General features: G+C 38.7%; 1 protein-coding gene across 1 annotated transcript in view; it reads right to left on the bottom strand.

The window, feature by feature from the left end:
* LAMA1 (laminin subunit alpha 1) overlaps positions 1 to 26,271 on the bottom strand; it is a 146,972-nt gene that overhangs the window by 89,928 nt on the left and 30,773 nt on the right. The window contains exons 2-10 of the mRNA XM_054020536.1: positions 23,181 to 23,351; positions 22,750 to 22,862; positions 13,589 to 13,831; positions 11,736 to 11,915; positions 6,881 to 6,970; positions 5,489 to 5,606; positions 4,171 to 4,349; positions 3,006 to 3,111; positions 1,808 to 1,968 (exon numbers count right to left, since the gene is read on the bottom strand). Of these exons, the coding sequence (XP_053876511.1) occupies positions 1,808 to 1,968; positions 3,006 to 3,111; positions 4,171 to 4,349; positions 5,489 to 5,606; positions 6,881 to 6,970; positions 11,736 to 11,915; positions 13,589 to 13,831; positions 22,750 to 22,862; positions 23,181 to 23,351 (1,361 nt within the window). The remainder of the gene's footprint in view (positions 1 to 1,807; positions 1,969 to 3,005; positions 3,112 to 4,170; positions 4,350 to 5,488; positions 5,607 to 6,880; positions 6,971 to 11,735; positions 11,916 to 13,588; positions 13,832 to 22,749; positions 22,863 to 23,180; positions 23,352 to 26,271) is intronic.

Raw genomic sequence — 26,271 nt, forward strand, 5'->3', positions numbered from 1 at the left:
AAATCTTAGGAAAACCCAGAGTGATTTTCAGGTCATTCCTTTGATCCAAATGCCCAAGTAAAATTGCCAAACCCAAGTGCTGAAAAATCATGAGACTGGCTTAAAAATCATGATTTTTTTGTACAAAATAATAAATTTTGTTTGTTTTTTCATTTGGTTTCTATCTGGTTTCTGAATCTTTTGGGTGCATTTGGGTTACATTTTCAAGTTTTTCTCTATAAGCATGGGGGCTAAAATGAAAGCTGAGATACTTATCTAATTACATGACTCCAGGAGCTGGGCTGTCAAGAAAAATACAAAATATCATAAAGCTTCTGCTAAAATTGGGGGAGTTTGTCAATACTGTGTTTTCAGTCTCCGGGGAGTTGGAATGCAGTGGCCCTCCTCATCTACACTGGGGCAGAAAACTCGCTCCTCTCACCCAGTTCTGAACACCTGCTCCCAGGGCCACCCAGAAAATTCAGGGGGCCTGGGATCTTCGGCGGTGGGGGCCAATTGCCGCCGAAGACCTGGTGCTTCGGCGGCGGGTCCTGGGGGGAGAAGGACCCCCCGCCGCGGGTCTTCAGGGCACTTCAGCGGTGGGTCCCGGAGCAGAAGGACTCCCTGCCGCCGAACTGCCACCGAAGACCTGGAGCGGAAGAAGCTCCGGGACCCCCGGAGCGCGTGAAGGACCCCACTCCAGGGGCCCCGAAAAACTCTCATGGGGGCCTTTGCGGGGCCCGGGGCAAATTGCCCCACTTGCCCCCCCTCTGGGCGGCCCTGCCTGCTCCTCCCAGTGCCCCTTTGCTGGTTGTCTGTGCCTCTCAGTGATGCATTAAAAACACGCCTGATTCTTGTCCAAATTTGCACCAGCTGACTTCATTGACTACATATGTTTTACTTCTGATTTATACCAGAGTAAAGTAGCCATTAGTGTTTCTTGTTTAACTTGGCCACTAAAGCTGCTTCCTATTTGCAATCTGACTTTTTGTTTGTTCATGCATTCAAGATTTTAGATCAGATAAGTTATGCAAGAGGTCAAAACAGTTTTACAAAAATTGTCATGTTAACCACTGTTTTGTTGTTTGTTTGTTTTTTGGCTAGTGTCATACCTGGCAAGAACAAACAATTTGCTACCTTTGGTTGCTGAAAAATAAGTGTAACATCTTCAAATATTAAAATACAACTTCACATCAAGGTTCTGCAGAAACCACATGTGCATGAAATTTAATGAGAACTTATATTTACTGATATTACAAATTTGCATTTGCCCAAGAAAATAGTCTGCAAACTAGGTCTCTAATTTTTAAATATCATGTTACAGTTTATGTTTTGTAATTAAATAATTAAAATAAAATTAGTGTTCACGTATAGGTCTCAATTTAATTTTTCAGAACTATATAAAAATTTTCAAATATGTACAATTACATAGTATAAATTAAATGGTTTTCAATATACCCTCTAACTGATCAACAAGAATGATGTATTTTAAAGAACACCACCAACCTATCCACAAAACACAAACACAAACACAAACACAGTTGTTTTAATGCAGTCTGGCATTTGCTTTTATATGGAACTTTCTATCTGGAATATATAGACTCATGCTACACAGCTTATCACAGCTTCTCTACTATAACAGAAATATGCTGCTAATTCTCATTCAAATCCCTGTCAGAAGGAGATGTTTAAATCTCAGTTACTTGCTATGAAAGTACGACATAATAGATGACAAAAGTATGAAGTAATTTCCCCCATTAAAACTGCACTTACAAACCCAGCTACTGATTTCACAGTAAATCAAAGTGAGACTCAGCAGATCACTTACCTTGCAAAGACAAGGTTCTGTGCAAGGGTCATCATTAATGCTTCCAACCAGGCTGCAGTTACAGTGCACACAGCTTGGGTAGCCCTTGTAGCCAAATGCACAGCGATCACATTTTTCTCCTGTGTAACCTTCTTTGCATTGACACTGACCTGGCTGAGTCCCTTGAAATATAAAAATGATAATGAAAAACATGAAAGGTTAATAGAAGACTGGGGGTGAAATATGGAATAGTGGGAGAAGCAATGTAACCGTCTCGTTTATCAAACTATATAGCTCTAGTCACATTTTGCACGGGTAGCTGGGATATTACCAAACCAGTATATATTTTTTTCATATTAGAGTACCAGATCCACAGAACCTCTGCCAGGAAAAAAATCCATTGTATCAATTCACAGTTTGAACTACACCTCTACCCCGATATAACACGGTTGTGGGGAGCCAAAAATCCCTACCGTGTTGTAGGTGAAACACCATTATATCTGGGTAGGGACGGCAGAGCTCAAGTGGTGATTTAAAGGGCCCGGGGCTCCCCGCAGCAGCCAGAGCCCTGGACCCTTTAAAGCGCTACCCGAGCCCCGCTGCTGCAGCTCCTGGGTAGCGGCGGCAGGGCTCCAGCTGTGATTTAAAGAGCTCCGGGCTCCAGCCACTGCGGGGAGCCCGGACCCTTTAAATGCCGCCGGAGCCCTGCTGCTACCACACTATATGCGAACCCGTGTTATATCGGGTCGCATTATAGCGGGGTAGAGGTGTAATATATGTAACAGTTTTAGGCTCCAATCCTGTAACTTGTTATTAACAAGCTGAGCTCTCTACCCAGGCACAACAAGTTGCAGGATCAAGACCTAAGGGCATCTTATACTCCTGTAGCATGTGGTATTTCCTGTCTTCCCTCCCAAATAAATAAATAATGGAGATATTCTATCTCCTAGAACTGGAAGGGACCCTGAGGTCATTGAGTCCAGCCCCCTGCCTTCACCAGCAGAACCAAGTACTGATTTTGCCCCAGATCCCTAAGTGGCCCCCTCAAGGATTGAGCTCACAACCCTGAGTTTAGCAGGCCAATGCTCAAACCACTGAGCTATCCCTCCCTCCCTTTTTAGGTATTTACTGGCATTTTAATGTGATACCTTAACAGCATAATGTTTCCTCACCTTTGAGCACCTGAAGTTTACAGAAAAAGCATCTCATGATCCCTTACCATGCTGAAGATCAGAATGATCATCATCCTTAATGCAGTCAGAACTCAAAGACCCAAATGGATCACAGTCACAAGGATGGCAAGGGTTATCTTCATAGGGAGAAACCTGAAACAAATGGTACATTTTAACTGTCATACTCAAACTAATTAGTGGAAATCGTAAAAATTCACTGCTTTTTCTTGCCAGGGACCATTGAAACTAAACTAAAGCTTCGTATAACAGTGAGATTTTCTCTTTAATGGAGGTCCCAAATTTCTCTTTGAGAGCCATGCCCTTGCTTAAAGGCAGCTCAGGGCCAGACTAAGGTAATCTGGAACCATAAGCACGCAAGTCATTTACTGGCTAAGAATCAGACTTAAGCTGGTATCTCTTCAGTGCTCTTTAGAATAAGGAAGCAGGGTGCATGTAACATGAGAATTGCTTCTCTCTGTGAAGGACTGTGCCTACTACCTAACTATATTTGAACTATACATGGCCTCCACTCACACTTGTGCTTGAGAACATAAACCTGAGCTCCCTAATGTGCCCCGTGGATGAACTTGCTGAATCAATGCCTTATCTGAAAAAGAGAAAGTTCCATCCTGAGGAAAATAAATGTCCTTGCTTTAGGAGGTTACTCACTTGGTCACAGTACATCCAGATGTAGGGAGACCTATCTAGTTTGCTGGAAGTAAAACAAAATTAATTTTCCAGTGATGTTTATCCTTTTTAGCCAGATTATAACAAATGTATCTATGTATCCAATGAATGAGGCTAGGGACAGAGTTTCTACTTTAATACCACTGAACTGGAAAGTCACTATGAGATATAAGATGTAGATGGGCCCAGAAAGAGCATACTCTATACATACTTACTAAATGAAATATTGAGAATAATACAGTTTATTGCAATAGCTCATCACTTCTCCAAGAATCACATATGACTATAAAAGAGTTCTCTTTAATCACAAAGGAATTGGGATTGTCCTTTCAACATGCTAGAGAATCAGCCTAAATTTACACTGAACCTGTAAGACTGGTATCTGATTTATGAAGAAGACTTTACAATTTTTAGTCACACTCTAAGTGTGGAAATTAAATGTAAAAACATTCAATGGATTGAAATACGCATATGACGACATTTATTATTAATCAAAGCAATGGGACGTAGTTTGATAAATCTTACTTTATATGGCCGATAGTATCCATCGGCACAGATCTCACAGTTGATCCCAGTAGTGTGCTGAGTACAATTTATACAGACTCCACCTCCTATGAACTGTCCATGAATATTTATGCTCCTATTCTGATCTGCCACACCCTGGTGATAATAACAATCTTCTGCTTTGTTATGACAGTTGCACTCTAAGAAGAAATCGCAAAGAAATAAATTTTTATTTACATTTTCTAACAGTTACAGCACATCCAAAATAAAGAGAGTAAAAAATACAAATAGAACAGTAAAGCAATCCATGTCAGTTGCATGCTTTGCCTTGACTGTGCTGTACAAAAACAGTAATACCCATTTATCTTACTCCTGGCCAGGTAACTTTTAAAACAATCACAACGTTAACAACATTTTTTTAATAGTGTTCTGTAACTCACAATAACCCAACCCTATCGTCCCTTAGTGAAGTGTGTTATTACGAGTAAGTGTTCTTATATTTTTAGCATTCTACCTTACTGAAGAGTATCAGCTTAATTCCTCTCCTCACGTATACTAGTGACTAATGCCACTGAAGTCACTAGAGCTATGCCAATGTAAAACTTATTTAAGTGAAAGGAGACTTGGGCCTGTACACCAATAAAATATTCTATATCTCTAACTGCAAATATTCTCTAAAGGTTCTACTAACAGGGCTGCTTCAACTGGAAAATAAACTATGCCTAACAGGCTCCTAAATGGATGTGGCTTGCTCCAGGCATTAAAGATGGGAGGTAAGGAAATGTGGCTAACGACTCTTAGCAATGTGTGTGAATATACAACTATTGGGAGAGCCTATGCCAAACATTCAGCATAGTTTGCAATGTATTGGCCATTTAGATTGCTTTTTCAGAATTTTCATGTTGTAAGAATGACTATGTTTAACGAAGACTAAATTATGAATTTAACAATATTTGAGCAACAAGCAGCACCCATAATTACCAATGAGGAAATGTTAAATGTCATTGTAGCACAATAAACGACTAAGTCTCTTCTGTCTGATCATCTATGAAATGTCATTTCTGCAGCCTCAATGTTATTATTGATATCTATATATTATATTGTATATAATAATATATTATTATGTCAATGGAAATCCAAATGATTATCATCTTATTATTTTTGACCAGACCTTCCACTTCTTGTGTGGTTTATTTTTTTTAATTTAAGAAAACTACTATTTCTAGTACCTGATCTAGCCATTCCATTGATTTCAATGGGAAGTGGATCAGGTCCTTATTGAACAAAACTGTAAATATTTACGGAACCATTAAGCACCTCAACTTTTGTAACTACTTACTCTCACATTTGTTGCCAGCAGAAATAGTTCCTGGTCTCCATGGATTTTGATGGTAACCAGGGCAACACTCATTGCAGCTCTCTCCGCATGTATTATGTTCACACTGGCATTGCAGTTTCTAAAAAAGAAATTGTAGAAATTAAAAAAAATAGGTCATTTACCAAGGTCCTGAAAACTCAACCAAGTGACTAATATCAAATCTACTCTACCACAGAATTTTAAATACCACAACTATTTTGCAATTATATAGATCTGCTAGAACCCAGTCCTGCTACCTTTACTGATGTGGGCGGCTCTTCCTCAGGTATGTATCCTATCAGAGCAAGTCCTATCACTCTGCCATGTGAGAGCTGCAGGATCATGTCTTTAGTGCCCTTGCTACACTCAAAAGCATTGTTTAAATTTAGGCTCTAAGACAAAAATAGTTCACTTCCAAACAAAGTGCATTACCTGAGAACTGTGTATGTTTAGGTAGTGAAGGGAGGAAAATTACAGCAAGTAGACAGAATGAAGAATAAAAGCACATATTATGGGCCTGATTTTACATCCCTTTACTCACATGAGTAGTTCCACAGAGTTCAGTATGAGTAAAGATTGCAAAACTTGGCCTGTAGCATATATATATTGCTTCACCAAAGGAACCTTAGATTATATATGAAGTAATATTATCAGTGAACATTTTCTCTGTTGAAATTCAGTATAGGTGATTATCCAGCTATATCAAAAAGTGAGCGGAAGAAGAGGACAAAAGGGAAATCATCTATATCTCCACTTATGGTATTAACATCAATTCAAATTTTCTGTAGAAAATATGAAACGAGAACTGTGCTGGAGGGTAATTCTGCTGGAGGGTAATTCTGCCCCTCATTTGTTCAAATGAACTGATGGAAAGTTATTAACTGGAGTGTCCTTCCTCATATCCACCTGAGGCTGGAGTGTTCCTTTCATGGAATTCCTACTGAAGTCAATGAGAGTTTCACCCACAAAGTACTTAAAGGATCAAGCATTAATGGCTCAATCCTGCAAAGATTTAACCTGCCTAATTTTACTCATGTGGGTATTCCCATCAAAATCACATGAGACTCCTTACATGTGTAAAGTGCATAAGTATTTGCAGGATCAAGCTTTTAGGCCTCATTTCTGCAAGGTACTTAACTATGTGCCTAACTTTAATCACACTATTACTCCCACTGACGTCAATTGGACAATTCACGGCTTTAAGTTAGGACATGCTTAAAGTTAGGAACCTGCTTTAAATACCTGCTGAATCAAGGTCAGAATTTATATATGTTCCTTTGGATTTTCCCCATAATATCTTTCTCTCTATATGCAAAGAACTAAACTTTTTATTCAAAAGACTGTTTTGTGAAAATAAAAATAATTAAAGCATACCTTTGTGGTTTCATCCAGTGGGCAGCTTCGAGCATGGCCATAGCAAATACACATGCCACCAACAGAGATATCCTTTATTGAATAGTAATACTGGACAAAAGTAAGGTTGAAAAGGAAGTGAGTTGGAGACAGTTCAGGTTTCTATTAAATTCCACAGGACAATAAAAAAATCAATATTAAATTGATTTGGGAACAGCTATGTTCCAAACAATTTGACAACATTGCCTATCTGCAACCTGGGCAAGCTTGCCATTTTGCAAATTTTTAGATCTTTTTCCCTGTAGTCTTTAATAAATTAAGAGACAAATTCTGATTATGGATAAGCATGCACAACTCTCTGATTTCAATGGTTATTTGTACTTTTGCCTTAGCCGGAATCTGACTCTTCAAAAAATCCACCTTTTGCCATGTAGGAGGTCAGATGACATAACAGAATGTTTTCTGGGTAGCAACGTAACAACCTGTAGACTTGAATTTTAATTTAATTTAAATCCTGGCATTGATGTGTATGTTCTCAAAACTGGGGATTCCCACTTTCATTCAAAACCTGCTCATGAACTTCCCCTCACACTAGCTCTGGACTGCTAGATTTGATGTACTGTATTGCTCTACTCAAATGTTTAGCTTAAGGAACTGTAGGACAGCAAAGTACCAGATGCTGTGTGTGATGCTGTGTATAAGCCCCATGCATCTGGGCAGCAGGGAAGGGATTAATTTTCAGAGCAAGAAAGAGGCAGGATGTGATGCATCTGGGTTCAGTTACAGCTCCATTTTAAGCAGGTTTGGCAGGCACTTCATAGGGATTGTGAACAAGGTCTTTCCAAGAGTTCTGAGGAAAGGCTTCAAGACACTCAAGTCTAAGGCCCCAACAGGGGCAGGAGCAGTAGGTGCTCTGTGTGTACAGACCAGTTTACTGATAGGTTTTTTTGACTCTCTGAAGGGAGCTGGAGCAAGCTAGCTCCTTTTCTTCTTTCTTTCTTTTTCTTTCTTTCAGAAAGTCCTCAGTGACTTCAGTTGAACTGAAAGTCCTTAGATTATAAGGGGACAGTATACCTCTATAGTCTATTGCCTAAATACAAATGCTAGGAGCCTGGGTAATAAACAAGAGGAATTGGAATTGTTCATTTATTATCTTAAATTCGATCTAATTGGTATTACTGAAATCTGGTGGGGTGATTCATATAATTGGTATATTAAAATCAATGGTTATAACTGCTTAGGGAGTATTGAGTGGGCAAGGGGGGAGGGCTTGTCTATAACAAAAATAGCATTACCTGTTTCTGAGTCACTGATCACTCAAAAAAGAATTTTTTTTTGAACACTTATGGATCAATATCCTAACAGCTAAAGAATAAGGTAGGGTATTAGTTGGTGTCTGCTACAGACCACCAAATCACACTAGGGAACAGGATGACTGCTTCCTTATGCACCTATCTATAAAGTGTAAGGGAAAAGCCTGTGTGATCATAGGGGACTTCATCTGGAGTGACATATGTTGGAGGTCTCAAGCTGCGATTACTAAACACCCTTGGAATTTCTAAACATTATAAATAACAATTTCCTAACTCAAAAAGTATTGTAGCCAGCATAGTGGAATGCTATGTTAGACCTTGTCCTAAAATAAAGGGGAACAGATTACAGAACTAAAAATTAGTGGTGGCTTAGATACAAGTGATCATGACTTGATCACATTTGTAATGTGCAAGCAGAATCAAGTTCTGACCAGTAACATATATACTTTTCCAATTTCACAAAGGTGAAAACAATTATGAGCCAAATCAGCTCACAAGAAGAATTTAATCATAAAAATGTGAATGATAATTGAGAATCATTTAAGAACACTTTACTAGATGCCCAAAAACCTACAATCGCACAACTGAGGGAAAAGGCTGTTCTGGTTAAAAAACCGACCTGATTCAGAGGAAAAAAATATAATATATAACAAATAGAAGAAAGGGAAAGTGGATAGTAATGAATGTAAATTAGAAGTTAGGAACTGTAGAAAAGGGAGACAAAAGAACACATGGAGAAACTTATGACCAGCAGAGTTAAGGACAATAAGAAGATTTTTAAATACATTAGCAACAAAAACAATCCTGACAATGCAATTGAGCCACTATTAGGTGTGAATGGTAGAATTATAAACAATAATGCAGAAAAGCCAAAAGTGTTCAATAAATATTTCTGTTCTGTATTTGAGGTAAAACCAGATGTTATAGTCTCTTCATAAGGTAAAATATCACTCTTTCAATTCCACTAGTATCACTGGAAGATGTTAAACAGAAGCTACTAAAGTCAGACATTTTTAAATCAGCAGATCCTGATAGCTTGCATCTGAGAAATTTAATCCGAGAGTAGCTTGCTGGGCAGTTACTGTTGATTTTCAGTAGGTCTTGGACCATTGGGGAAGCTCCAGAAGACTGGAAGAAACCTAATGTGACAATTTTTAAAGAGGGTAAACAGGATGACTCAGGTTTATAGGCCTGTCAGCCTGACACCAATCCCAGGCAAGACAATAGAGCAGCTGATATGGGACTCAATTAATAAAGAATTAAAGGCGGGTAATGTAATTAATGCAAATTAGTATGAGTTTATCGTAAATAAATGCTGTCAAATTAACTTGATATATTTCTGATGAGATTACAAGTTTGGTTTATAAAGATAATATAGTGCTAATGTAATATACTTAGACTTCTATAAGACATTTGACTTGGTACTGCACAACATTTTGATTAAAAGACTAGAAAGATATAAAATTAACATGGCACGCATTAAATGGGTGAAAATCTGGCTAAATGACATGTCTTAAAATGTAATTGTATACAGGGAAGCATCATCAAGCAGGTGTGTTTCCAGTGGGGCCCTGCATGGATCAGTTCTTGGACCTACTCAATTTAACATTTTTATCAGTGATCACAAAGAAAACAAAATCATCACTGATAAAGATCGCAGATGACACAAAAAATGGAGGAATGGTAAATAATGAAGAGGACAGGTCACTGATTCAAAGCGATCTGGTTCACTTGGTAAACTGGGTGCAAGCAAACAATCTGCATTTTAATATGGTTAAATGTAAATGTATACATCTGAACAAAGAATGTAGGCCATACTTAGAGGATGGTGGACTCTTTCATGGAGAGCAGTGACTCTGAAAAAGATTTGGGCGTTGTGGTGGCTAATCAGCTGACCATGAGCTCCCAGTGTGAGCTAAAGAGTTAATGAGATCCTGTGATGAATAAACAGAAGAATCTGAAATAGCAGTAGAGAGGTTATTTTTTGCCTCTATATTTGGCACTAGTGTGACCGCTGATGAAATACTGTGTCCAGTTCTGATGCCCATTCAAGAAGGATGTTGATAAATTGGAGAAAGTTCAGAGAAGAGCCATGAGAATGATTAAAGGATTGGAAATCATGCCTTGTAATATACTCAGAGAGCTCAATCTAATTAGCTTAAAAAAGAGAAGGGTCGGGGTGACTTGATTACTGTCTATAAGTACCTACATGGGGAAAAATATTTGATAATGGGCTCTTCAGTTTAACAGAGAAAGGTGTAACATGATTCCATGGCTGCAAGTTGAAGCTAAACAAATTCAGACTGGAAATAAGGTGTACATTTTTAAATGGTGAGAGCAATTAACCAATGGAAGAATTTACCAAGGTCATGGTGGAGTCTCAATTTCTAAATCAGGATTGGATGTTTTTCTAAAAGATATGCTCTAGGAATTATTTTGGGGACCGTTCTATGGCTTGTGTTGTACAGGAGGTCAGACTAGCTGATCACAATGGCCTCTTCTGTCCCTGGAATGTTTGGATCTATTAAAAAGCGGGGGGGGGGGGGGGAGAGGGGAAAAACAAAGATTCCCCTTGGAATCAAAGATTTGACTTTGAATTGAGATTTAAAGTCTGGTGACATTTTTAAAGGGAGAGAACCTGTTTATTGGAGATACTCTCCACATTCCCCTCTCCTCAACAGATGAGGTCCTCCATGCTGTATAGTCACACAAACAATCGAAAGACTTTAGCAAGTGAATACATGAAATCATTGATGTTTTCCCCAATGTGTCATGGTCAAGTAAACAAGGGAGACAAACAACTAAATTACAAAGAAGAAAGGGACACACTGGTTAATTTGTGTAGTACTGCATCCAGTTAAACTTAACAGGCAGCATGCCCTACTCAGTGAACTGACTATTGGCTATGTCCCTGACTCCCTGTGAGGTCTTGAGCAAGTCAGTTCAATCTCTTTGTGTCTCAGGGATGTGTAAAATAGGGATGTCATGAGGATCAAATAATATTTCCAAGTTCTATATAAATGGTATATATTAATATTAATAAATACCCTTGGGCTTAAAGACAAATTGGCAAAAGGATCCACTTTAAAAAAATCCTCCATCCATTAGACAGCATTGTAATTCACACCAAGTTACTGTTTTCAAGTAATAGATTTCATGTATCAACACATTAGCAACTGAAATACTTAATACACCAAAAATTACTGTATACTAACATGAAACGTAACTCATATATTTACTTTTTGCCTAAAGTGACATTTTCATCAAGCAAATCACATATTTATCTTTGCTGATGAAATGTTAGCAATGCTACCTCATGGTTAGTAGCTAAATGGCAATTCATCTGAAGGAAAAAAACAACTTTGAAAAATCTTTCTTTGGAACAGCTGTCCCCTGCAGGCTTACAGTTGGTAGTAACATTACAGAGAAGGCAACGTTTACTTAACAACCTCATGAAACCTTACTGATCATGAATGTTGAGATTCAAGTCCTTCATCAAGACGGACAGTACTTAGCCTTTACTGTCCAGTGTGGTGAACAATAGATACAAAAGATCAGCTTACCCTTCTGGTAACAATGGGATCAAGGTCTTTAGGATCATGGTGGCTAAGAGTCATGAGGTCAGCATTAAGGGTTCTAATACGTTGCAGGCGAAGACGGATATATCGTGCAGAAGTAAACTCCAATAGTGTTTGTGAAGGATCATCAGCACTAGGTCTACCATTGATCAACGAAGTGTGAATCTAGAGAGAGAGATTGACTTCACTATATGCTTAATTATAACCAGGTTATGAAAACAAACATCTTTCCATCAAGACTTAAAAACCCACAAAAACAAACAAAATGGGACATCAAATCAATTGTGCATTCAGTCACAATTTCAATATTAATAATATTAACTGCCTGATTTAGGAGTCACACCTTCCTGGAACCACCATTACCAGTTCACTGAATCCACTTGTGATGGGACTTCTGAAGGGTCAAAAGAAAGGGGAGGGAGAGGGAATATGCTGAAGATCATTCCGTGCCTTCTATGCACTAGTCTGGATCTACTAGATCTGGGACCCTTCTGCTCACAGATGTGGAAGAGACACTGACAATGAGCAAGGAGTACAGTATTTATCACTCCCAGAATGTCTCTTGTGCAATTTGTAAAGATTTATATGGTAAGATGTAAAACTAGCTGTTCACTTTTTCATAACTAATTTGGTTTATTAGCTGTGTTCTGCTTTGTATGTATATTTCCTCATACACAGAAGTTTTTTCTCCTCTATTTTCAGTTTTGTCTAATGCAGTAAAAATGTTTCAACAGAAAATATTTTTTTAAATAATGTTTTAAAAAATATTACTTCTGTAATAAGGGAATATATGGGCTTTCTGATAACCTGGCCCATCAATTAAAGTTCGGTGTGTCCAGTTTCACCCACTCTGGACAGCCCTCTGATAAATACTTGATTCAAATATGCTCGACTTAAAATCACCGAAGGTTCACCAGGTTTTCTTTCTCTGTGGGGGCCAAAATTGTGATTTAACATGTAAAAAAGGCAATGTTTATAACACTTCAATCCTTAATTGTCCATACTCCAATTTATTTTAATCTAGAGAATTTAATCTAGAGAATCTAGATTTAGTTGGTGTTGGTCCTGCTTTGAGCAGGGGGTTGGACTAGATGACCTCCTGAGGTCTCTTCTAACCCTAATATTCTATGATTCTAAGAGAAGTTACTGGTTTCTACTAAACAAAGGGTTACTAGCAACCTCCATAGGCCAAGATTAGGTTTATTACCACATAAGGAGGACTTTCACAATAGACTAACCACCGATTTTAATGCATCATTTTATTATGTTGCTGCCTCTCTGAAATAAATTACATAAGTACTATGAATAGTCTTGGTTAAAGAAAGAACAATCAACAGTGAGCCTGCACAATGCATAGCTCTTTTAATTATGCTCTGTCCCTGAAACAATGCCAGGGCTTGTTTTCCAGTTCCAGCTGTGCAGAGCCTTTCAGACAGCATTTGAAGCTTTATCTTACAAAACCAGGTGTGCCTAAAGAAGAGATGTTCTTCTTTTTTAAATTAAACACCTGGCTGTACATAAAGTCTCTATGTTTTATTCTTTCAAGATGAAGTATCTAATTCACAATTAGTAGCCATAATCAAATTATGTGAAGAGATACAACAAAGAGTTTTTAACTAGAATACGCAGAGCCAAAGATATTTTTTCCTAACATTTTTTTAAAGTTGTTATATTGGTAAATGAAATAGAGATACTATCATTAAAAGCATCATAACAATCCAAAGCATCTGACAATGTTGGAAGGCATAAATTGTGCAACTGTAATTTAAAATTTCTGAAACTTGCAATTAGTGCACATTCATGTTCACGAATGACAAGTGCAAAAACAGACAGCATACCTCTCCATGTTCTAATGGAACTAGCCTGGAATAATAAGAGGTGCAGATCACTTCATCATCTCTCTTGTAAGTAGGAGGCCCAAGTCTTGGTGTTACATTATAACGAGTTAAGCACTCTGTGTCACTAATTGCATAATACTGCCATGGTCTGAACTCAGTGCCATCCACTGAACGTTCCAAAATCCAGTTTCCAGGTCGGGGAGCATTAGCAGCTTTGATTATGACATATGCAACTTGAAAGACCTAAACAAAATTCAAGCAAAAACTTTAACACTTGATACTACCATATAAAACAAGCACTACAGCACTTCCACCACCCCTCGTCCACTCCAGAATACAGTCTAAATGCATTAATGCCTAAATGAAGTTTTTGAAGGTTGATGAGATAGTTGCCAATAGTTTAATGTTCTCTCTCTGTTACCAAGCCATGATTAGACAGAAAAAAATTTTATTTAATCACTATGTGGGCAATTTAGTAAACTGCTTTTGAACACTGCCCCCACTCCCAAAATGTTTTTCAGGTGCCTTTCTCTCTCTCATATCTATATTGTGGGGGGGAGAGAATAAATATTTTTTCTTACCCCCTGTCCCCCAATTTTGGCCAAAATGGAGCAGTTTATGCCGGCCAATGCTAAAGTAGTAATAAGACAAATTTTATCAGGTTTGTTTTGGGTGTGAGTATCTTCTTATAACTTGATACCCACTGGACCTGATTCTTTTCTCTGCACTCCAGTTTTACTCTTTGTGCCAGATACTCAGCAGGTGTAAATAAGCATACTTTCACTGGCTGCAGTGGAGCTTAAAAAGATGCTATTTTGCACCAACAAAGAATCTGGCCCACTGACTTCAAAGTGGAGTTACTTTGGTGTCAGCAAGAGGAGAACCAGGATCATGGCTCATCATTAGAACACTACTCCTAGTAAGAGAAAAAATCTACAGATTTTTAAACCCTCTCTATTACAGTACAGTTTTAAAAACCAAACAAAGTCATGTGATTACCAAGAATATAAGGCTCTATATAAGAATATAAGGCTCCTAGTCCATTTAAGGATCCCATTTGAAAAAGTTATTTGCTACCAACAGGCTCCTTCAGTGAAAATTATATACTAACATCTCCTTTCAGCATGGAAGGAAACAGAAATCAAGCAAAAGCTGAATCGGGCAACTTCAGTGTTCCATACACAGTGGCCTGATTCTTATCTCACACTGATTTTATCCTGATGTAATGGACATCAATGGAGTTACACCTGGTGTGTATAAAAGGAGACTCACTTAAGTCCTTGTCTGCTCCAACTTAAGTCCATAGGAGTTTTGCCATTTATTTCAGTGGGTACAGTATAAAGTCCCTGAAAGGGAATTTTTGATCACTTTTGAAGACAAACAAAAGTTCAACGGTTTTGTGGACTTATCCTGAGAGTTGCAAAGCACCTGCAACTCCCTTTGAAGTCAATTAAGATGCTCCCATGAGTAAAGGCTGTAGATTGGACCCCAAATTTGTTTGTAACTGTAAAAAATGATATTCACTCCCTTTGCTTTACTTGAAATTCATTATACCTTTTTTTTTTTTTTTACTCACTGTTGGCTATAGTCAACTAAACTGCCTCTTTGCTTATTACACAGTTGGCTGAACAACAAATGAACTACTTTTGATTACACAGGGTTTTTTCTAGAGCTGTTATAGTCTCGCCAAACTGCAGCTGATGTGGCTAGTTTTAAATCCAGTTTCAACAAGTAACAATAGCAAGTTATCCTTCATCACACACTAACTGCAGTCACTGCTATGGGAATGAAAATAAACAATATTACAAGAATATGTACGTTTAATCTATTTTGAATATCAAGTTTCTTGAGGGGGCTCAGTCAAACAAAGGAATTTTCACAGAGGTTATAAACTTGTATTGTTCACTCTAATAAAGTGTGTGTTATTTAAAGTCAACATTTTGAAACATGGCAGCTGATTCTGGGTGCCATACTTGAGACCTCAAGGGCCAGATTTTCATAAGTCCTAGTGACATCAATAAGAGCTTAGGATGTTTGATACCTCTGAAAATCAGACACAAGATATCTAAAGTTGGGCATCCAAAAACAGAAGTACCCCAAAATAGCTGGATGGTTTTGAAAATGTGGTTGCATATGTGGTCAGCCTATGCGTACCTCTCCCAATCTTTCTCCATTGGCGCGTATGGGTTCCACTCCATGTAAACACATAGTACTTAAATAAATAATTCTATGGCCTGTCCCCTGCCCTGCCCTCACCTCTATTATGTCTTCCTAAGTGAATTCATAGGACATAAAACACCAACAACACAGGAAAACTTGGCTGCTTTGTAAAAATAGATATTTAACTGATTTCTTAATGAGAAGTATTTGTATTAAATATTGTAACAGAATGCAATCGCCACACACTGTACATTTGTATACCATCTTGATATTTATATATCTTTGCTTCTTAAAATATGATAACCAAGGGCAGGAGTGCTCCTGCTACCCCTGTCTGCATGGAGAGGCTGCCTCCATAGCACTGTTTCCCCCTCACTGAAACTCTGTGGATGCCCCTCCACCGGAGATTCATGGAGAAGGGACTACACAAATGTTTCAGGTTTTCAAGATCCAGCTATTGAGTAGTCATGAGACATCCAGTCGTTGCCTCATGGTTCCTACAGAGGCTGTGCTGCCAGGGAGAAGCATGAATGAAGCAGCACACAGACACATTCATCTCTATGGACATCTTCAGTGTCCGCAGCTGTGTGTGGTCCCATCCCTGCAGAACCTCAACATCCAGAGGCTTGTGAGGCCTCAGGCTCTCTAGTCCCTGCAAACACTCCCCACTCCCAACTTGAGTGGCTGCTGTACTGGAAACTCTGTAAAATGAAAATCATTTTATACAATTCTCAGAACATTTTCTAGCAAGATTTTTTTATTTTATTAACTCTTAAAGTTAACACTGCTGGTGATTTACAAGCTTCCCCACATAGCCTTTCAATCATTCTGTGTCTACTAATGTCTCATGATAAACTAGTTTGCACAGCTGTGCTGTGAGAGCTAATCATTTGCGCATTTTAATTTGACTTTGCAACTTTCCCAGAACTGATTTCTTTACTGGACTACAAGGGTAAAAAGGGCAAGCCAAAGCAACTTAGTGATCCCCAGGCAACTATGGATTGGAAAGTGTCATTTTACATGCATTCAGGACCCAGGGCAAAGACCAAACAAATAACCTTGTACTAAAAAGAGTCACAAGTCTGTAGATGCACAAAGCCATAAAGACCTTATCACTTAATTCTGTTTTAGCAATTCTCCAAAATTGCCAGCAACTGTTGGTATTTGTTTCCCTAAACACAGATTCAGTTGGATGAGGTGTATTTTCATTCTTTAAGCAGAATTATTGCCATTTTTAAACTAAAAAGTGAACTTTTCCCACCTAATCCTCAGGCAATTTTGCACATTCCACAGCTCAAGAGAGTGAGAAACTAATTGGACTGGCAATAGCCAATACAGCAGATGCTATTTAAACTTCCTCCAGAGATTTTTGCCATTGCTCTAAAATCATGACCTGTTCCTATCTCTGCAAGTTTAGCCCCAGGCCTCTCTTGCATAGGAACTCCCAGTGGTGCAATAGTTTTTTGATTTGCATAAATGGAGACTACTGTAAAAAGAGGCCACAAAACCCCATCTCTTTTGTAACCAAAAGTTCTTGAGCTCCACTGACCAGAAATGAAAGACTAGTATAAAAGGTGAATTCAACCTAGGCAATTCTGATGTCCCCAAATTTCAGGAGCGTTCTATTGGTTATATAAACTGGGACCAGTTGGAAAGTTCAAATCCACGTCCTAATCCAAACTTCACAATATTGTGCTATTTCACTCCCAAAAAGTGAGTATTAGGGATAGGACACTCTACTGAATTTCAGGATCTCATTAATTGTCCTTTTGCATATCCTGCTAAAACCACAGTAGTGTGATGCCTACCACATAATGCACAAGACTGCACAATAAATGAGCCCTGGAGAATGTACTCGTTTTTTCAGACTGGTTCCTGCTAGTCTTAATAAGTTACTTTAAATCTTCCCTTCAGGGTAAGAGCACAGAAACATGTACCTTGAAACTCCAAAAAAGGCAATTTAGAAAAGAGAATAGTACTTTTTCACAATGGCTTGACAAGGCTTGTGGTTAAAACATATACAAAGGGCAACTTGCTATGCCTTTTTAATGGATGGCAAAACCCACTCTGCTCAGTGTTGTAAGTATAATCAAACCTTGTTACCAGAGAAGTCTGTTATGCTTAAGATTCAGATTTGACTTGCAAAAAAGTCTAAACTAAATTTGTGCAAACTTTTAATAAGCAGAAAGTGCTGGGAGATATTCCTAGCATCAGCCTGTACACTTCAATATTTGTTTCAGAAACTATGATTGTTGCAGGCTCCTATAAGGAGCTCAGAAACCCATGAAGAAGTGCGTTCTGGTTTTTATTCAGAGAAGTTAAAGTGACATTAAAGTATGTTGTAATCTCAATCAAAAAGCGATTCTAAATTCCTGAACTAGCTTTGTTTTACTATATTGATCCTTCAGTTGATTTCAATCAACAAAATGTTCTAAATAATATGGGCGAACACCACATATATGTTAAGAATCCACCAGTTTTAAAACAACAAAGATTCTGAGACAGATCTTCAGCTGATGTAAATTGGCATCGCTCTGTTGAAGTCAATGAAGTCAGCTAGGGATCTGGCCTTTCAGAAATCACGTGTTGAACAGTGATTTCAAGATGAAATCCCTATACAAATTGTAGGTATTATTATAATATATTTTATTTATCAATAGCAGAAACCACAAATTAATGGTATGCTAACTTCTACATAGGAATTTAGAATATATTAAATATTTATGAGTAATTCATTTATCAGAAGCTTAGATATTTTGACATCCTGTTATCCAACACCGTATTAGAATAATGGGATTTACTTTCAAATTCAGGAATAGCTCTTTGCAGCAGGAACTCTCTTTTGTGTTTGCCCTGCATCCAGCACAATGGGGGCCCCCCCAATGCTGACAGGAATCTGTGTATTACAATCTACTAATGATGAACTGGGATTTTCAAAGGCACCTAATACCCTTAAACAGGTTTGAAAATCTCAGCCATAATAAATAGTAATAATGAGAAAATGGTTTCTCATTGAACAGTGCACAATACACACATAACCTCAACTCAGCAATGCAAAACACATTGGTGGCATTTAATAATAACAGCAACAACAACAGCAGCTATTAATTATTTCTAAAAAATTAGCCAAAGCAGTTACTGTTGAGCATAAAGGTGCTGCTTCTCCCTTAATTTGAGGCTCAGCATTTGGCTTCTATAGTACTGCCAGACTAGGGAGCAAGAGATCATGAATCAAATCCCAATATTTTATATACCAATGCAGTACAGACGCTCCCCGACTTACGCAAGCGATCCGTTCCGGAACACCTTGTGTAACTCGAATTTTGCGTAAATCGGAAACATATCTCGAACCATTACGCAAAAAAACAAACAAAAAAAACCCCTCCTATTTCTAGCTTACGGAACTTTTTCCAAAGCTCAGATCTGTGTATGTCGGGTTTACATAACTCAGGGAGTGTCTGTACCTCACTGTTCAATCTTCTTCCACAACCTTGAATCCTAGCCATGCATATGTATATATCTATAGACATATAAAGCATTATACATCTGGATCCTGACAGGCTGAGAGATATGCCACAATACTGTGTACCTAGTTTTATGATCCATGTTGTGTACTGAAGTTTCATAAAGTACCCACTTCGCTAGCCCTACAAAATGCTCAACTTTGTCTGCATGTAAAAAAGAGATTCCAAAAAGGCAAAGACCTAACGAACAATGTAACCATCTTATTAGCCAGCACTCTTCTTTTAACTAGCATCTGTCACGCTGCTGTTCTGCCCAGCTGTGTCTGGACTACAAAAACCTAGGTGCAAGCTAGAACATAGTTGATTTTTATTTCTGCTTCCTGGAACCTCCAGCCAGTAGAACCCAGTGAACACATGGCAGCAAATCCTCAGCTGGTGTCAATTGACCTCAGTGGAGTGATCACAATTACATCCGCTGAAAGGATCTGCCCCAGGGTTGAGGCAGGGTCTGTATACCCTGCCTCAATGCTAGGCTATACACCAGGGGTCAGCAACCTTTCAGAAGTGGTGTGCCGAGTCTTCATTTATTCACTCTAATTTAAGGTTTCGCGTGCTGGTAATACATTTTAATGTTTTAGAAGGTCTCTTTCTATAAGTCTATAAATATACAACTAAACTATTGTTGTATGTAAAGTAAATGGGTTTTTTAAAATGTTTAAGAAGCTACATTAAAAATTAAATTAAAATGCAGAGCCCCCCGGACCGGTGGCCAGGACCCGGGCAGTGTGAGTGCCACTGAAAATCAGCTCACGTGCCGCCTTCGGCACGCGTGCCATAGGTTGCCTACCCCTGCTATACACACAATAGAATTCATCAACTCTATGACAGTTGGATTACAATACTGTGCAAAGTACAGAGCTAGCAATCTCAATCAGTGTTTCATTTAGCATCCATTCAGAATGGATGATAAATAACAATTATTCACATCATAAAACACTTACGTTTTGTAAACAAAAATAAACTGTAACTAATTTAAGAGATGGGAGATATATGGCACAAATCTTGGAATCTAAAGGAAGTAACTGACAGTATTGATACCAACCACAGAGAGCAATGTACACAGTTACAGACATTGATTCTTTGAAATGTACATTAAAATAGAAAATGCAAAATACTGCTAGAGGAATATTTCTAATCCATTCACAATCAACCTTTAGAAATAAACATTTACCCAAAATCCTTAAAACTATTCATGCATGCATTAAGTTTCCTTTGTTACCCTTCACATGCACTGACTTGCTCAGTATTAACATTCACATTACATTGCTTAGTATTAACATTAACAAATCAATGCTCTAATAACTCATTGACCCTAAGCAATCTTTATTAACCAAAATCCTTCCTTGTGGAATAGTAATTTACATTCAAGTTACATAGCCCTAAATGTCTTTTCTCTTTCAAGTGCTCTAATGAAACACAGAGGAAAGGCTTCTCAGAGGAGAAACTTTTCAAACCAAATTAACGAATCTGAGCATGTGTCAGAAGAGAAAAGATATGTATTTGAGGCACCATCAATAGTGCATAGACCAGGGAGAATAAAGGAGTTAGAGGTCAGGTCAGCTGGTCTGTTTTCAGAGTACAAATATTATGGGAGAGCCATTTGGCAGAGTATTATGGGAGGACAAAAAGCTAAGACCCCCCTTCTGCTACTTCCTTCCTGTTTGTTCATTTACAAACCAAACACAATGCAAACTGTGCAAACAACAAGAAATTCCCATCTAAATACTCTGTAGCTGACAAAAGATATTCTGTGATTATGTTTCCACAACGTAGTGCTGCTTCCTAATTAAACAGAAAACTAAATACTAGTTCAGCCCTTGCTTCTTTTTAAGGCATCTCAGACAAAGCTTCCATTTTAACTTTCAAAACTGCATTGCGTAATAGTCCAGAGAGTCCTGGCAAAACTTCGTTACCAACTGTAATTCACAAATCTGCATTCTGTCAATGAGCAGAATTTCTCCATGATTTTAGATGTGTTCTAGTGTTATCAACCCACCTTGTGGTGGTTAAAGATCCGTGAGCCCTGATTTTCAAAAAAAATTATGTTGGGCAATGAAAAGGTTCATTAAAGACTGATACATTTTACACATACTCTCAGAAGCATCTTTCTTAAAAATAACCAACCGTTCCTCGAAATTGGTTTTGTCACCACTTTTGTGGAGACCTGTCATGCATCAAACCCCAGGACAAGCTGGCAAAAGGTTCATGTAGCCTCAGACCTAGGAGAGGTGGGGGGTAACCTGGTAGCATGACTCCAAGCTGCATTGTAAGGGAGACACCGAGCCAGTGCCAAGGAACTATCTTTACCACAGACAGACCTGGTCTCCTGTGATTTCCTTGGGTTCTGTGTGTTTGGTTGGATGGGCACAGAACCATTGCTCATTAATCAGGGGTATAAGCCCTAGGCCTCAGAACAATTTGGGGGAAAACTCCACAATGGACTCTCCCAGAGCCAATACCAGTAGCAGCAGGAAAAGGGGAAATCAGCCCTCTTTTACCCTAGGTTTCAGCAGCAGAGCTTACTGGGGACCATTTAAATGCTAAAGTTAAGGGTAGGCATTTTTTTTTTTTTACTAATAAATAAATAAATAAGGGTGGGGGGGAACTGCCATAAGCTATGTTAGTGCAATATTAAGGTTGCAAAGTAAGACCAGAGTCAATTAATCCAAAAGCTACAGTTCTCACGGCAGTGTTAACTCAGTCCTATAGCACGTGTGCATCATTTTCTATTCCTGAGAATTCATCCATAAAAAGGTGTGTATTTGTGTGTTTTAGTTGTTCTGAACTTTGAACTTCTTGTTGTTAACAATTACATTGTATTGCCACATTTTTGTATTTAATGTAAATAAGCTGAAACACAGAAACAATATGAAAAAGTTGTCATAAGTTAGATAATTTAAAACTAACTGAAAAGTTTATGTTCTGAGAACTATTAAACAATAATTGATTTATGTTCAGTTATTCTCAAAGCCAAAGTCACTCTCTAACTTACTTACTTCCTCCAATATCCAGTACCTTGATTATCGTACTTACTGCAGATCAAAGGCTGCTTGTAACTGGAGGCAGACTTCACTCGGTTATCTTACAATAGCCTCCGAGCACTTTTTGGCTGGATCTTACACCAAAACATTTACTCCCTTTATTAAAATATTCCATGCTCATCAAGGGAGAGTATGTTTTGGTAAACAGAAAATTTAATTGCCATTTCAACCCGATAGGACTAAAATTTCCAACAGCATCATTGTCAAAGTAATATGCTTTTAAACAAATGATTGACAAAAACGTGGTTGTTTAAATTAAATAGACTGATCCATCAGATCTTACCTTATCTAAATGCAGTCATGACTGTATAGTACCTATTCATAATTAATTGCTAATTGTCTGGGTACCTAAAAACTATCAAGTACAGCTGCAATCATTTGATTAGGCTTATGTCACATAGAAAATGCATTCTTTTACACATCTGGTATTACTCACCTGTCTTAGATCCAGGGTGATGGTGACCCAATGGTATTCCCTCCCATTCTGAATGCTGGGACTTTGCCACCAGTTATTCGTACCATCTATAGCATTGGAGATAGGGTGCTGTTCTGTTTTTAAATAACAAAATAAGTCTCTTAAGAATAAATGTCATTATCTTATTTTTTTTCTTACTTAGTATTTTTAAGCTGCATGCTGAATATTTTTCTCCTCATAACAATCATCCATAAAGCACATCTAGGGTGAAATTGACCCCTGTGCAGAAAGTCACTATTAGGCCTATCCTGAGGGCTTAAGTGGTACATAGGCCTCATGCTGGCACTCTGCACAAAGGTCAATTCCATCCACAACAATACAGACATGTACCTTACACACAGTCCTGTGAAAGTGTGGAAAGGGACCAAAAACACATAGGATCATAAACTTGCCTTTGGGGTTAGCACTGTTGTGGTCGCACACCCTGCATTGTGCATTGCGTAGAGGTCGGCCCGGCACATGTTCCACAAGTTTGCAGAACATCTCTGGTCCCTTCTCACCACAGGTGGCATTGGTGTTGATATGAGCATGGCTAGCCAGATTTAAAATAGCAGGAAACAAACCTTAAAAAACAAAAATGAATACCGATCATATAATAAGATGACTGATTCAAACAAAAAGCAATGGTTATTGCTGGATACATATGTGATCATATGGGGTTTCATAGCAAATGTCTGCCTCCCCATGTATGTCCTAGAGCAGCAGTTCTCAAACTGTGGGTCAGGACCCCAAAGTGGGTTGCTGAAGCCCGAGCCCCACTGCCCGAGGCCAAAGCCTGAGGGATTCAGCCCCGGGCAGTAGGGCTCAGGCTACAGGCCCCCTTGCTGGGGCTGGTGCCCTTGAGCTTCGGCTTTGACCCCTTCCCCGCCCAGGGCAGTGGGGCTCGGGCTTTGGCTTTGGCTCCCCCACCCAGGGGCAGTGGGAATCAGATGGACTCGGGCTCTGGTCCCCCCTCCTGGGGTCATGTAGTAATCTTTGTTGTCAGAAGGGGGGGTCACGATGCAATGAAATGTGAGAACTCCTGTCCTACAGAGTTTGGAAAATGGAAAAGATATGTTGAGAATAAGTTATCTTTATGAAATGAATTCTGCATTATCTTACAGATATTGTAAGAGTGCAATAGCACTTTCATTCCATGTCATGTCTGGATCATTACTGAAGAATAAAATAGTTATTTTTAAGAGCGGAAACTGAAACCTATTTTCACAGTGTAAACAAATGAAATCCAGGAGGCAAATTTAAAGTGCCTAGGTATGGAAGACTTACATAACTGGTACCCCATTTCTGTGGAAGGTGACCTTTAATTGGAATTCACAGATGCAGAAACTACACTTGGACCACAGCTCATAGAGCCGACTTGGACAATGAACTTCGAATCTCTAAGCTTTATTCGAGCTCCTGTATGTCCCCATGAAGATTTAATTTTAGGCCCTGGTTCTCTGCTCTTCTGCAGCCCTATAAAACATAAGGAAGATTCTTCATATGTTGCCTCCCACCTTCTGCAGTTTGTGGTATAGTAGTAGAATGGCACGTTTGGAAAGAGAGAAGGTATTAGGTGGAATGCAGTGAGCTCCTGCTATTCTGGGCCCAAGAAATTGTAAATACTGATGAAATTGTAAGGAATGGTTTAAGTTGTCACCATCTTGCTTCAAAACAGCACATTGATATGAATGGGGGCAGTATGCACCACTTATTTATTTTATTACTTCCACTCAGAACAAGGCCCCTGGACGAGTTGTCTGCTTGAAATAAAGGGATAATTGTTAGTTTGAAGGCAATAGAGGATCATTAACCATAATCCAACCACTAGAGGGGGACAGAGACCAACTCCATGCACAGCAAAACAGTGTAGCAACTGATATTTGAAAAGTTACTGTCTCCAAATTAATAGCTAATAATTTTTTTTCTAATGAAATCTTAAACTCTACAGAAAACCAAGGGTCACCATAGTAGTGCTGGTATGGGAGTGGGTGGCTAAATCTAACCTCTGTTGTTATAGCACTAATGTACAATTATCCTTGTAACAGGTGTGCTGTCCCTTTAAGGCATGTATCACGACCCTATTGCCAGTTCAGTTCAGAACCAAAGCATTTTGGGGTTTATAATTCCCAGAGGCAATGTAAATTGTATGAGAATTTGAGAATGAGAATAATAGGATCCTACATTGAATGATGCTGGGGAAAGGGCAGCTGGGGAAATAAGCACCCTGCTCTTATAAGAACTAAGCGACCAGGTGGGACTGGGATCTGCCAGGAGCTTTTTTACTGAGAGACTAGAAAAGAGTTTGGAGTGCTAGGGAAATGGCTTGGGAAAACCTAGGGAGAGGGACTGGACATGCAGACGGATGGCTGGATATGATACCAAGAGGAGGAGGTATTATTTTAGCGAGAACATGAAGGTCAGAAAGAGCTAACTCTTTAGTGGACAATTAAGGGGCTGTGGCAGTGTTAGAAAAGAGCATTGGGGAAGAAAAGTGGCAGAGATTTGGTGGCTTAACCTGATGCTATTTCATGGCTGAGGGCCCTAAGGCTGGAGTTTAGATGGTTTAACACCCCTTTGGATTCTGAAGGGTATTGCTGTTGTATCCTAGTAGTGGGAAAAATAGATCGACCCTTGGGGAATGCCTATGACCTTGGAAAAAGACAGGGTGAAGGATCTGGACTCTTGTTAAGACTGGAAGAGGTAGATTTTTGATGCAGGGCTGGAGAGTTAAACTACATTCCAGCAAGAAGTAAACTGAAAAAGTAGCTACATCTGACAGAGAGAAGGTAAGTCACTGTTACAGCCCCTTAGTTCCCTTTTTCTGTTTTCCAACTTTTCTCTATAAAATATACTCCAGCAAACTAAACTCACTTCAAGGTGATAATACCGTTTGTGATAATACTGTTTGTGTTTATCAGGCTGAGATTTGCAAGTTGCTCCCTTTCCCCTGCAGACATTAAAATCAGAAGTAACTTTGGGAAAGAGAAACAATTCTGGAGTTCCAGGCTGTGTTTAAAGATTAAAAATGACGGGCCACAACTAAGACCCTGCTCCCAGATCTGGCCTGGCATATTAAAAGTGCCAGAAGCAATCGTGTCTTTACTGCTGTAGCAGAGAGGCTATTTCTGAGGCTGGTCCTGAAAGGATTATTTTTCCCCGTTATAAAGAATTACGTTCATGATTATTTCAATAAAAATAATTCCAATTGTATTTCCAATAACATATACCTTCTTTCATTAGTTTCTTAAGTTTCTACAGCACGTACGAAGAAAGCTTTTAATAGCTGTGTTTTGGTTTTCTAGGGCAGAGCTAAATAGGACTACAGTTTAACCAAAGAGTCTTTGTATGGTAATTACACTCCCATGAAAAGCCTGAAGGAAGGATTTTAATTCAGTTTAAATCTTAACTTCAGCTCAAAATGTGGCAAAATCCTAATGTTCTGAAACACAATCTGAATAGTGCTCAGTGTGTTTTCAATTGTATTGTATTCAAAACATTAAA

Source organism: Malaclemys terrapin, chromosome 2, assembly GCF_027887155.1.
Source record: "Malaclemys terrapin pileata isolate rMalTer1 chromosome 2, rMalTer1.hap1, whole genome shotgun sequence".
NCBI lineage: Eukaryota > Metazoa > Chordata > Testudines > Emydidae > Malaclemys > Malaclemys terrapin.